Source organism: Odocoileus virginianus, chromosome 24 (assembly GCF_023699985.2).
Source record: "Odocoileus virginianus isolate 20LAN1187 ecotype Illinois chromosome 24, Ovbor_1.2, whole genome shotgun sequence".
In the NCBI taxonomy this organism is placed as follows: Eukaryota; Metazoa; Chordata; class Mammalia; order Artiodactyla; family Cervidae; genus Odocoileus; species Odocoileus virginianus.
In genome coordinates, this window is record NC_069697.1 from 46,303,822 (window position 1) to 46,315,954 (window position 12,133).

The 12,133-nt window shown below is 40.6% G+C and overlaps 1 protein-coding gene and 1 long non-coding RNA gene across 2 annotated transcripts in view; one reads left to right on the forward strand and one right to left on the reverse strand.

Moving 5' to 3' along the window:
• Positions 1 to 12,133, reverse strand: part of LOC139030872 (uncharacterized) — a 272,068-nt gene that overhangs the window by 156,657 nt on the left and 103,278 nt on the right. The gene's annotated exons all lie outside the window — the stretch shown is intronic.
• Positions 236 to 3,427, forward strand: AVPR1A (arginine vasopressin receptor 1A). Its single transcript, XM_020869307.2, has 2 exons — positions 236 to 1,327; positions 2,917 to 3,427. Exons 1-2 carry the CDS (start codon positions 340 to 342, stop codon positions 3,201 to 3,203), a joined length of 1,275 nt encoding a protein of 424 aa, XP_020724966.1. The 5' UTR covers positions 236 to 339; the 3' UTR covers positions 3,204 to 3,427.

Sequence of the window (12,133 nt, forward strand, 5' to 3'; positions counted from 1 at the left end):
AAAGGAAAATCCTGCGGGGAGAGGAGGTGGCGAGAGTAGGCACCGAGCAGCCTCCAACCACTGGGGCGAGAGGGAGCGCGATCTGGGGAAACTCCGTATTAATAAGTTGAGTTTGGAGTCCAGGGTTTTCGGAGACTCGGAGCGCCCCTTCCCGGCTCCGCCAGAGTTGAGAAAGGGCGGGGCAGGGAAGGAGACGGGCGACTCCACCAAGAGCGCGCCCGGAGACGCCGGCAAAAGAGGGAGCAGAGCCCGGCTGGCGGCGAGCGCGGGCAGGAGGGAGCGCCCCGCGTGAGGAGGCGGGAAGGGAACTGGCCTCCGCCGAGGCCGAGGGGGCGCTGCATGGACAGCATGCGATTCTCCGGGAGCCCCAGCGCGGGGCCCGCGAGCAACTCCAGCCGGTGGTGGCCTCTGGCTGCCGGAGGTGCCAACACCAGCGGGGACTCGGAGGCGCTCGGGGAAGACGGCGGCCCGCAGGCGGACACGCGCAACGAGGAGCTGGCCAAGCTGGAGATTGCCGTGCTGGCCGTGATTTTCGTGGTGGCCGTGCTGGGTAACGGCAGTGTGCTGCTGGCGCTGCACCGCACGCCTCGCAAGACGTCCCGCATGCACCTCTTCATCCGCCACCTCAGCCTGGCCGACCTGGCCGTCGCCTTCTTCCAGGTGCTGCCCCAGCTGGGCTGGGACATCACCTACCGTTTCCGCGGACCCGACGGGCTGTGCCGCGTGGTGAAGCATATGCAGGTGTTCGCCATGTTCGCCTCGGCCTACATGCTGGTGGTCATGACCGCCGACCGCTACATCGCCGTGTGCCACCCGCTGAAGACGCTGCAGCAGCCCGCGCGCCGCTCGCGCCTCATGATCGCAGCCGCCTGGGTGCTGAGTTTCGTGCTGAGCACCCCGCAGTACTTCGTCTTCTCCGTGGTCGAGGTGAGCAACGTCACCAGGACCTACGACTGCTGGGCCAACTTCATCCAGCCCTGGGGTCTCCCGGCCTACGTGACCTGGATGACCGGCAGCGTGTTCCTGGCGCCCGTGGTCATCCTAGGCACCTGCTACGGTTTCATCTGCTACCACATCTGGCGCAACGTCCGCGGAAAGACCGCGGGGCGCCCGGGCACCGGCGCCCCCGCCGAGGGCGCGGGCGAAGGCGCCTTGCGCCGAGGAGTCCTGCACGCACGATGTGTGAGCAGCGTGAAGACCATTTCCCGCGCCAAGATCCGCACCGTGAAGATGACCTTCGTGATCGTGACGGCCTACATCGTTTGCTGGGCGCCCTTTTTCATCATCCAGATGTGGTCTGCCTGGGATAAGAATTTCTCCTGGGTCGGTAGGTGTAGGTGTCGGGACCGCGGAGGAAGGTGAAGGAATGGGGGCTCTGTGTTGGGGATGGGGGAGTTGTTGAGGGAGAGAGAAGTGGGGGGAGAGAGAGAGTCTTTTCATAACATCCTCTAGGGCCATAGGTCTTAACTTGGTGAATGAGGATCACACCTTCAGTGGAATGGTTAAAAGATACTATAACCAGCCCCTAAAACCACAAATCCAGAAACTGTGCCCTCCGGTCAGCCACGCAGTTACAAAACAGAAAAATTTACTGCCAAAGCTGTAACAGCAGTGTTAATACCCTGCTTTCAAGTCTGCTGGATTCAGGGAAATATTTATACTGCCACAACTGCTTTTTGCTAGCTTGTCAAAAGTAACACACTGTAAACTTTTTGTAGAAATGCCCTAAAGTAAGGGTAAAACACGTATTTTTCTGAAGAAAGATTTTTTAATTGTTTTAAAGTTTTATTTATTCCTCATCCAGCCAACAAATATTATTGTGCATATTTTATGCTTGGTCCTAGGGGTATGAAGATTAAGCTTGTTGAAGGAAGATTCTTAAGTCATTTCAATTTGGCATTTAGCTAGTGTTCCATCTCTTAACATAATGTTTTAATTTTTTTCACTGTGCGTAGGTATGTTGATGATTTTCATTCTTTTTGAATAGAATCTTGGTCACAGATCATGATCACCTTTAAGATTTGCATGTTAACATAAAGTTTGATGAAATGATCTGTAATTTATTCTGGCATAACAAGATTGAGAAGACCCAAGTTTATATTTAATAAGGAAGTGTCAGTGCTTGCCAATTATTCTTATCTTTAGAAAAAGTATATTCTCAGTGCCTAGTTCTACTGTGAAAGGTTGTATTTACATGGTTTGACAATGCAATTACACACGCACAAAATGGTTCAAAAGACTGTTGGAATTTCTTAATTCATCCATTCTCCATAATATAATTTAGTTGTTCAAACCACAATCAAAGAGGGTTTTCTTTTAAAACTAAAAGAAGTTTCTAATTAGCCAAAGAAAATAACTAAACACTGCATCCTTCAGGGACCTAGCTCAGCTACCCCCTTCTGTAAAGAGTTCTCACTACAAGAATGTGTTTAATATTAAAACAAGTTTAAATGACTAAACATGGCCCATAGTGTCACACTTTTACTTAAGTTGTCAGGATGCATACAGTTTGGTATATGTGGCTGTGGACTCTTGAGATTTCACTGAAATGGCAGCCATTCTGTAAGTGTTGTCTCCATTAGCATATGCTAGTGCCAACACAAATGATTCAAAGTTTTATTAGTAAATGATTCAACATTCTTAGCCTCTTGCAAGTCTCCCTCATTCTACTTAAATATTTTAATAGTGGTTTAAAATATCTGAATTAATTTCAAGGCATCTTGCTCATGAAAATGTTTTACAACCAAGCAATTTCCATTCACCAACTATTTCCCCGATTGATAAAAAAATACTTCATTTTCTACATTGACCCAAAACATTTTCCCACTTTCGTGAACCAATAAAAGAATGCGTTTATCCAGTGCTTTTACTTGCGTTTGATTAGCTAAATGCTGTCCCCTTATGTCTTCCATACAGAGTCAGAAAACCCGGCCACTGCCATCCCTGCATTACTGGCCTCCTTGAATAGTTGCTGCAACCCCTGGATATACATGTTTTTTAGCGGCCATCTCTTGCAAGACTGTGCCCAAAGCTTCCCGTGCTGCCAAAACATGAAACGAACGTTCACCAGAGAAGATTCTGACAGTATGAGCCGAAGACAGACGTCCTTCACTAACAACCGAAGCCCCACCAACAGTATGGGAACATGGAAGGACTCACCTAAATCTTCCAAGTCCATCAAGTTCATTCCTGTTTCAACCTAAGCCCCCTGTGTTCACGCAGTCTGACTCTTGTAATGGACTTTTCAGCCCATTGACTGAATCCAGCTAGAATTATTAGACAAATGAACTTATATAAGATTAATCAATCTGTTGAGTACAAGACTGTGTTTCTCATTGCATTTTTCACATTGCTACAAACAAAAGCTATGAAATGTTTTATAAAGAATGTTAATAAAAACACGCAATGCTAAAATCTGCAAACCTAATTCCCAGAAATAACAGAAGCCATATTTCTAAAGGAATAATCATAGCCATGCTTTATATTTTTCTGTAGGTTTCCTTTCTTTTTATTTCTGACATAACTAAGGCTTGATTGGTTTAGAAGTCATATAATGTAGGGGCATTATTTCTGAACAAAGTAAGTTCGTCATCAGCCTTAGGGTTTGAAAGGAATTGGAAGAGACTTTACAGAGATTATGTTTCTGTCCAGTAAAATCAACTTGTGTATTAGAAAATGCAGCCTCAAACTGTGGCATGGAGATGGGGTGGTGCCTTGGAGAGACATGAGAGCTTGAGGCTTATTGATCATGGGGTGCCTGTTGCAGAGAGAAAAGGGGAAAGTTCTGTTAGAAGCTATAAATCACCTCAATTGCAGAACCATCACTTTAAAACTGGCAACTTCCTCCTTTGGTTCCTCACATTTTATTGGAAGTGAAAAGCATGATTACCAGGATGTTGAAGGTTAGAGAAAATGTTGTCAGCTGGCCGATGATATCTTTCTGCTTTCACTGCAAAGTTGCTTTAAAGTCAGATTTGTATGACAGATACCTGATTTTCTTAGAAGGGCAGAAAAGACAGATTGCCCAAGGGACTATGGAGCCTTTCTCTAGAACATAGGAAACATGTTTAGACCCTGTGCTATCCTGGATATTAACGCCATCATTACATCCTGTTTGGGAATCCAGATTCACAGCTGTGAGTCTTCTAGAAAGTGACTCAGGATACTGAATGTCTCCTCATGATTAATTAAAAATAACTTGGTCCTTCCTTCTGATCTCCCACCCATCTAACAATTTCATAGTAGAGGAGAGACAGGATTGGGCAGGATGAGGGCAAGGAAATAGAAAACTGCTCTGCATTCTAGTCCGCCTTCCTTCGTTATTAAGTGCGTCACTTGAGGCAAACGACTTCAAATGATATAAAGCCTCCATTTCCCTGGCTGTACAACGGCACTGATAACACTTAGCTCACAGGGTTGTTCTAAGAACTAAATGAAATCAAGTGTATGAAAAGATCTTCCTAAGCTGTCAAATGTTATATGAATGCCACCTCTTGCTTCTATCATAGTATTGCAAAACTGCACAGCTTTTTCCTGTTTACTTTTCACTAACCAGAATGTATTGGTTTCATATCTGGCATACAAAGTCCTAAAATTTAAATATAGCTCTGCTGAATCATTGGAGAGCGTCAGCAGCAGCCTCTACATCTAACTTCTGTCTAGCCAAAGCTTTCCAATTTAAAGAGAGCATTTGCTTTCCTCTGGATGCAGGTCTTTCATTTCCAGGCAAAGAAACATTACGATACTACTTGGCTGTTGTTACTGCGTTCTTCATTAATGGAACTCGGTGGGGTTTTTTTGAGCTATTTTGTCTGGCTCCTTTTCCTTCTTAGATACCCTGCAATGATTTGAAGATACATCATAAATACTTCGCACCCCTTAGAGGAAGTAATAGTTATTTTGATAGCGTTTTTTTTTTTTTTTAACTTTGCAGATAAGAAACTGAGCACTGAATGGTACTGTCAGAGCTTTGAACCATTAACCTCACTCCTCTTCATTCTCTTACCTTTGCAAATTCTCAGGTGTTTTACTCCCTGGATTGATATGCCTAAAAAAAAAAAATAGTTTGCAAATGTTTGATAGAGATTAGCACCTAGGCTTTAGAATTCTGCTTTTTAAAAAATAACAAATATGTCTCCTAAAGAGCAATGACCAATATGAGTCATCAAATAACTTTTTCAGTTCTGCATTATTTGAGTCACAAGAGCATCTCAATGTCTCTGCCCTCTGTAACGTTGTCAGCCCTTTTGACAACTTTTCTTTTGCAGCTCAAAACTAAAGCTTTTGGGGTTGGCACAAAGAGCCCACTTTTTTTCTAAACCCAATTCCAAAACAATAACCTCATAGTTCTTGTATAGATTATTTAAAAATGTTGACATGTATCTCCCAGTGAAAACTTTCAGTTTGAATCTCATTTCTAGGAACATCTCTCAGCTAAGGGACAAATTAACCCCCCAGCTGTGTTCTCTCCTTTTAAATGCATCAAGGGATGAGACAGTAGAACAAGGACTGAGGCGACACCAGAAGATCTGGGTGGTAGCTCTGCACTAGGTAAGTTCATGGTCTGGTTCTCTGTGGTTTAGGCTGAGAAGTTTAACTTACCAAGCTGCTAATCTTTCCTAATGATATACACCCAGAAATGGTATTTATATCTCCCAAAACAATATCCCAAATTGGAAGAGTCCTGATTGTCTATTTCAGAAGAAAGAAAGCAGTAGGTAGTAAGGAATAAGCATGTGTTGGGAAGGGAAGATTTCCCTTTCTTGACTAAAGAAGACCTGAGATATGACAAATGAAGGGCTGCAGTCAAGGATAAATGTGTTCCATCAGCTTATTTTATTGGGCAGTTATCTGGGGGAACATCCTTCAAGTATACAATATAATGTATCTATGTGGGTATGAAAAGTGAAAGTGTTAGTCGCTCAGTCGTGTCCAACTCTGTCACCCCATAGACTGCAGCCTGCCAAGTCCCTCTATCCATGGAATTCTCCAGACACAAATACTGGACTGGAGTGGGTAGCCATTCCCTTCTCCAGAGGATCTTCCCTACCCAGGGATCAAACCCAGGTCTCCTGCATTGCAGGCAGATTCTTCACCATCTGAGCTACCAGGAAGCCCCATGTGTGTATGGAAAATGCAACTGATAAACATCTACCAGTGAGGAGAAACTAGAGGTATCTCTTTTGGACATTTGATAAATACTGACAATGAGAAAGTCATCTTTAAGTACATATTAAGTGCTTAATGGGTTAATTTTTGGACATGTGTCTTTAAAGTGGAAAAACAACTGTGAAGAAAATTAGTGAAATTCTTTAATTAAATACCTATCCTACACACAGAACTTTCATCATCTGCAAATAAGTCTCACACCATAATTGAACAAAGGGTGGTTTTTGTTTTCTTTTGTTTTTACAAGAAGGTATTTTTATTTTATTTTCTGACAACACTGCGTGGCATGCAGGATCCTAGTTCTTTGACCAGGAATGCCACCCACGACGCTTGCAGTGAAGCACAGAGTCTTAACCACTGTACCACCAGGGAATTCCCGGGTGTGGTTTTAAAGAGAGAAAAGAAAGGACTCTTACTAACATGCAGTACCATTCCAAACTTATTATAGTTGCTAGAATGGACAACCATTGACGACTGAGAAACACAACTTTCATTCTGTTATTCACAATAAAGTAACCAATTAGGCTAAATTTTATGTCTTCCAGACTCTAAAACCTGTATTTTTGCAGTATAATTGGATACTCTGAGCTTTCCATAATAGCTTCAGAGTTTGACTCTGCCATAGTTAGAAGCCACCTAGAGAGAAACTGAGTCTCACCCTTAATCCCAAAGAGCAGAGACTGGATTCCTTTAAAGCCATGTGCATTGGGCCCCTGTGGATTTTCATACTGGAGACTGCTTTAAGCTCAGGGGAGGGGCCGCCTGGGGTTGACCCTGGCGACGCAGAAGCAATGGCTGTATCCCTGCCCGCTCTCTCCCAGTGGCCCTTCCAGTGCCACCCACAGCAACCCCTGACATCACGGGGAGGACATGGACAGTAAGTACTAGAGAGTGTTTCTGGATTACAACTTGACCTCTGACAATTTGAGCAAAAATTTAAGAACGCTTCATAAAAAGAGTTATTTCCTTGAAGTCCCCAAGAGGGCCTTAAATGAGTTGAATCACATAAATCATGAGATCCTATTGTACACATAGGCATTTTCAGAATACTGTCCTAACTCAATTTTTAGGTACATTAAATTATGATGAATGAAAATGTATATGTGGTCTACAGTATGTCAGTATCAAAAATATATATTATAGGTGAAAATTGAATGCCATTTCTTCTCTTTTATTATAAATAATATATATATATATCATGTGACATTAATTTATATTTTAAATAAAAACAAAGTATTATAGGGTATATTAAATTTTCTTGTATTCCAAAGTCAACTTAGCAAATTCAGAAAGGAAAATCTGAAAGTAAATCTGGCTGTAAATCAGAATAATTAATAATTAGTATTAATATAAAATAATTAGCATTTCCACACTTGAAAGTAGTTGTCTTTATATAATAGAGTCTGACTTAATATATTCCATGATGCTTTACTTCATTATTGTAGCAAATTTGCTAAGAATTGATGTTGTATATTTAGCATTCCATTTGGGAACAGTTTTTTTTAAATGTTCTGTATCTCCTAGCTTATTAAGCTGTATAGAAGAATTTCAATGTGTTTTCTTGAGACAATTGTATATATGATTACAGTTTTGAACAATATTGAAATGTTTTGTGATTATATCTAATATTTGGCCCTTTACAGAAAAAAAAAAAACCTTATGGGATTACATTGAAATAACTGGTATATTTTTTACCCAGGTTTATTGTGTAGTGACAGCAGTGGCTGACTTTATTTTTCTGGGTTCCAAAATCACTGCAGATGGTGATTGCAGCCATGAAATTAAAAGACACTTACTCCTTGGAAGAAAAGTAATGACCAACCTAGATAGCATGTTAAAAAGCAGAGATAAAAAATAAATGAATACAAATAAAAAGCAGAGACATTACTTTGCCAACAAAAGTCTGTCTAGTCAAGGTTATGGTTTTTCCAGTGGTCATGTATGGATGTGAGAGTTGGACTATAAAGAAAGCTGAGTGCTGCAGAATTGATGCTTTTGAACTGTGGTGTTGGAGAAGACTCTTGAGAGTCCCTTGGACTGCAAGGAGATCCAACCAGTCCATCCTAAAGGAGATCAGTCCTGGGTGTTCATTGGAAGGACTGATGTTGAAGCTGAAACTCCAATACTTTGGCCACCTGATGCGAAGAGCTGGCTCATTGGAAAAGACCCTGATGCTCAGAAAGATTGAGGGCAGGAGGAGAAGGGGACAACAGAGGATGAGATGGTTGGATGGCATCACCGACTCAATGGACATGGGTTTGGGTGGATTCTGGGAGTTGGTGATGGACAGGGAGGCCTTGCGTGCTGTGGTTCATGGGGTCACAAAGAGTCGGACACGACTGAGAAACTGAACTGAACTGAGCAGAACTTGATTCTACAAATAAAAATAAATGCCAGCTTTGACAAGTGGATAAAGAAGATGTGGTGTATCTATACAATGAAATATTATTCCATCATAAAAAGAATGAAATTCTGACATTTGCAGCAACATGAATGGACCTAGGGGAATATTAAGCTCAGTGAAACAAGTCAGAGAAAGATAAATACTATAATGATATCACTTATATTTGGAATCTAAGAAATAACACAAATGAATGTATGTAGCAAAACAGAAATAGACTCACAGATATCAAAAACAAACTTGAAGTTATCAAAAGGTAAAGAGAAGGGAGGAGGGATAAATTGGGGGTACAGGGTTAACATATAAGAACTACTATGTACAAAATAGATAAGCAACAAGGACGTATTGTACAGCCCTGGGAATCATAGCCATTATCTTGTAATAACTCTTGATGGAATATAATCTTTAAAAACATTGAATCATTATCCTGTACATTTGAAGCTAATGTAATATTGTAAAATCAACTATATTTCAATTTTTTAAATGTCTGTTCAAAAAAGGGGAAAAATTAAATTTGCCTGAAATAATTCTCTTAAAATCTCATTTAATAATGAAATATATTTCAAGCTAATTATCCTGATTTTGGAAAAAGACATAGACCTGTTCTACAGCTGGTAGCTACTGATACGTTTATATTTGAGCACAAATATGTTCATATACTCTCTGATTATAGCAAGAATAGGTGAAACTTTGTAACTGCCTTTTCAATAAATTATAATTACAAAAGCAAATTATTTTTGTTATAGTATATATTGAGACAACAAAATTACTGGTTTAGCTGAAGTCATGTGTGCGCCATCCTCTAAAAATGTCGTCTATTTACATGTTTCTAAAACTTGGTGAGACTGACTTCTGGGTCCATGTAATAGTCTTTAAAATTGTATTTCTTTAAAAAATTGTGATTTTTTTTTACTCTGTGGACTAGGAGACTCAAGATTATATTAAATTATGTTGTAATATTGTTTTTTGTTTACAAAGTAAGCCCTAATAGCATAAACTAAAAGGCTTATTTTGGGTTTGGCTTAAATTCTAGAAGCAATAAATGCCCAAAATGGAAGAAAGGGAATTTGAAGTCTCTATTTTAAAATAATGTTATTTTAAAACTCACTGTTATTTTAAAACACTTATAACTGTTTAAGAATAAATAGAATTTCTACCAAAGTATATTTTCACAAGATCCTAGGAAACAGAACTGAAACAAGTTTCATTGTATACCAAAAGAGATTCATAAAGAAATGCATTAGTGTAGAATTTATTCATTCATTCACTCTTTCTGTATGTATCCCTTCTTACTCTCTAGAGTTAAATGTTTCTTCCCTTCTGCTTTCTAAATGCTCTCTAAATACCTTCACCGTGACACGTATCAAAATGATTTGCAATGTTGGTTTATTTGGTTTGTCTTTTTAATGACAATCACATCATGTTTATCTTTTAAATAAAAGGTATATCTTCTTTGCCATTGCATCTTCATAGAGTAGAGACTCTATAGTAGCTATGTAACTAATGTAATTAATATAGATGTTCTAAATATAAAATATATATATATGGTAATCATATGTGACATGTGTTAAACATTGTGTTTAACAAAAGTTTGAAGCTTTAATTATAAGAGCACTGTATGGTAAAAATAAATAAATAAATAAAAAGTACTATATCAGGGAATCAAATGGAGAAGGCAATGGCACCCCACTCCAGTGTTCTTGCCTGGAGAATCCCAGGGACGGGGGAGCCTGGTGGGCTGCTGTCTATGGGGTCGCACAGAGTCGGACACGACTGAGCGACTTCACTTTCACTTTTCACTCTCATGCATTGGAGAAGGCAATGGCAACCCACTCCAGTGTTCTTGCCTGGAGAATCCCAGGGACGGGGGAGTCTGGTGGGCTGCCGTCTATGGGGTCGCACAGAGTCGGACACGACTGAAGCGACTTAGCAGCAGCAGCAGCAGGGAATCAAAAACCCCAGTTTTTCGACCATCAATAGCTGAATGACCTTGCGGAAAACACTTTAATACATCAGGAAAGCCTAATTAACACCATCTTGATTGGGGATAAAATGAATTTACAGGTTCAAATCCAAACTTAATCTTATGAGAAAGGCTTTGTAACCACCACAGTAGTGGACATTTGTCCCTAGGCACAAGCCTGTGGGAATTCAGTGGAACTTTAGTAGACTGTGTATTTATCCTCTTCAAATCCCAGCTTCCGTGGTTCACCAAGTCATCCATGTTGTGACCACAACAACGTCTCATTAAGTGTGTTACCTAAGTATCTGTAGCCGAGATGGATGCCTTTAACCTTGAGCTTTGGTGCTCTCTCTCTCCTTTAACATCCAAATACAATTGTTCTAGCCTCACCTCATGGCTCTGAAAAGTCTGTGCCTTTTCCGAGATCTAAGAGGAGTCTTGAGTATTACGAATTCCTTCTTCTTTTGAACTCTCAATCCACAGCTCACTGGTATACTCTTAGGACTGTTGTTTCTTCACTTGCCCCCTTGACCCCTTCCAACAACTATCTGAGCACTTGGTACCCCAGTGGGATCGGGGCTCCCCTGAAGGGTGGCATGTCATGTAGGGGTTCAGATTATGCCTCAGCTGACACAGTGATTCACATAAACTGTTTTAAAGGTTCACGGCCATCCCTTCTCAGTGGGATTAGTTGCTAATCATTCTTGCCTTTAAGACCTTGATGGTTGTCATCTTGATCAAGTGTCCTCTCTTTACCAAGACCCCAAATTCTTTTCTTGTTTTTACAAATGCCATAAATTAACCTTTCTTCCACTTCACTTTGTAGAATTATTTAGCTTTTATTTGTCTAAAGCACTGTCATTTACACTCTATTTTTCAAAACAGTACATTGTCTGTGAGACAATTCCTCAAGGAAAAGAGCCATTTTCATCTCCAAAGGAATATTGTCTTTTCCCAAGGCCAAAGAGTTCAAACTTCATGGAGCTTTTAAGATAACATCCTTTTGAAATGCAAATAAAAACTATAATAAGTTATCTCCTCACACTGATCAGAATGCCCAACATCAGAATTCTATAAACAATAAGTTCTGGTGAGGGTGTGGAGAAAAGGGAACCCTCCTACACTTGGTTGGAATGTAAATTGATACAACCATTATGGAGAATAGTATGGAGGTTCCTTAAAACACTGAATACAAAACTACCATATGATCCAACAATCCCATATCAGTCAAACATAAACAATTGCACAGGCTAATTTGAGATATATCTGTAGATACAGATATATAATAGATATTATTTTTTCAGAGCAGGTTTTGGTGGAAGGTACAGTGATTTCCCATATGCCCTCTACCCCTACAGATGCATGACCTCTACTATTATCAACATGACTCACATGAGGGGTACATTAGCTACAATCAATGAACTTAAATTGACACATCACAACCACCCAGCGTTCATAGTTCACACTATGGCTGTACATTTGACAGCTTTGGACAAATGTTTAAAGACATGTAACCACCATTATTGTCTTCCCTGATGGCTCAGTGGTAAAGAATCTGCTTGCAGTGTGGAGACTTGGGTTTGATTCCTGGGTCAGAAAGA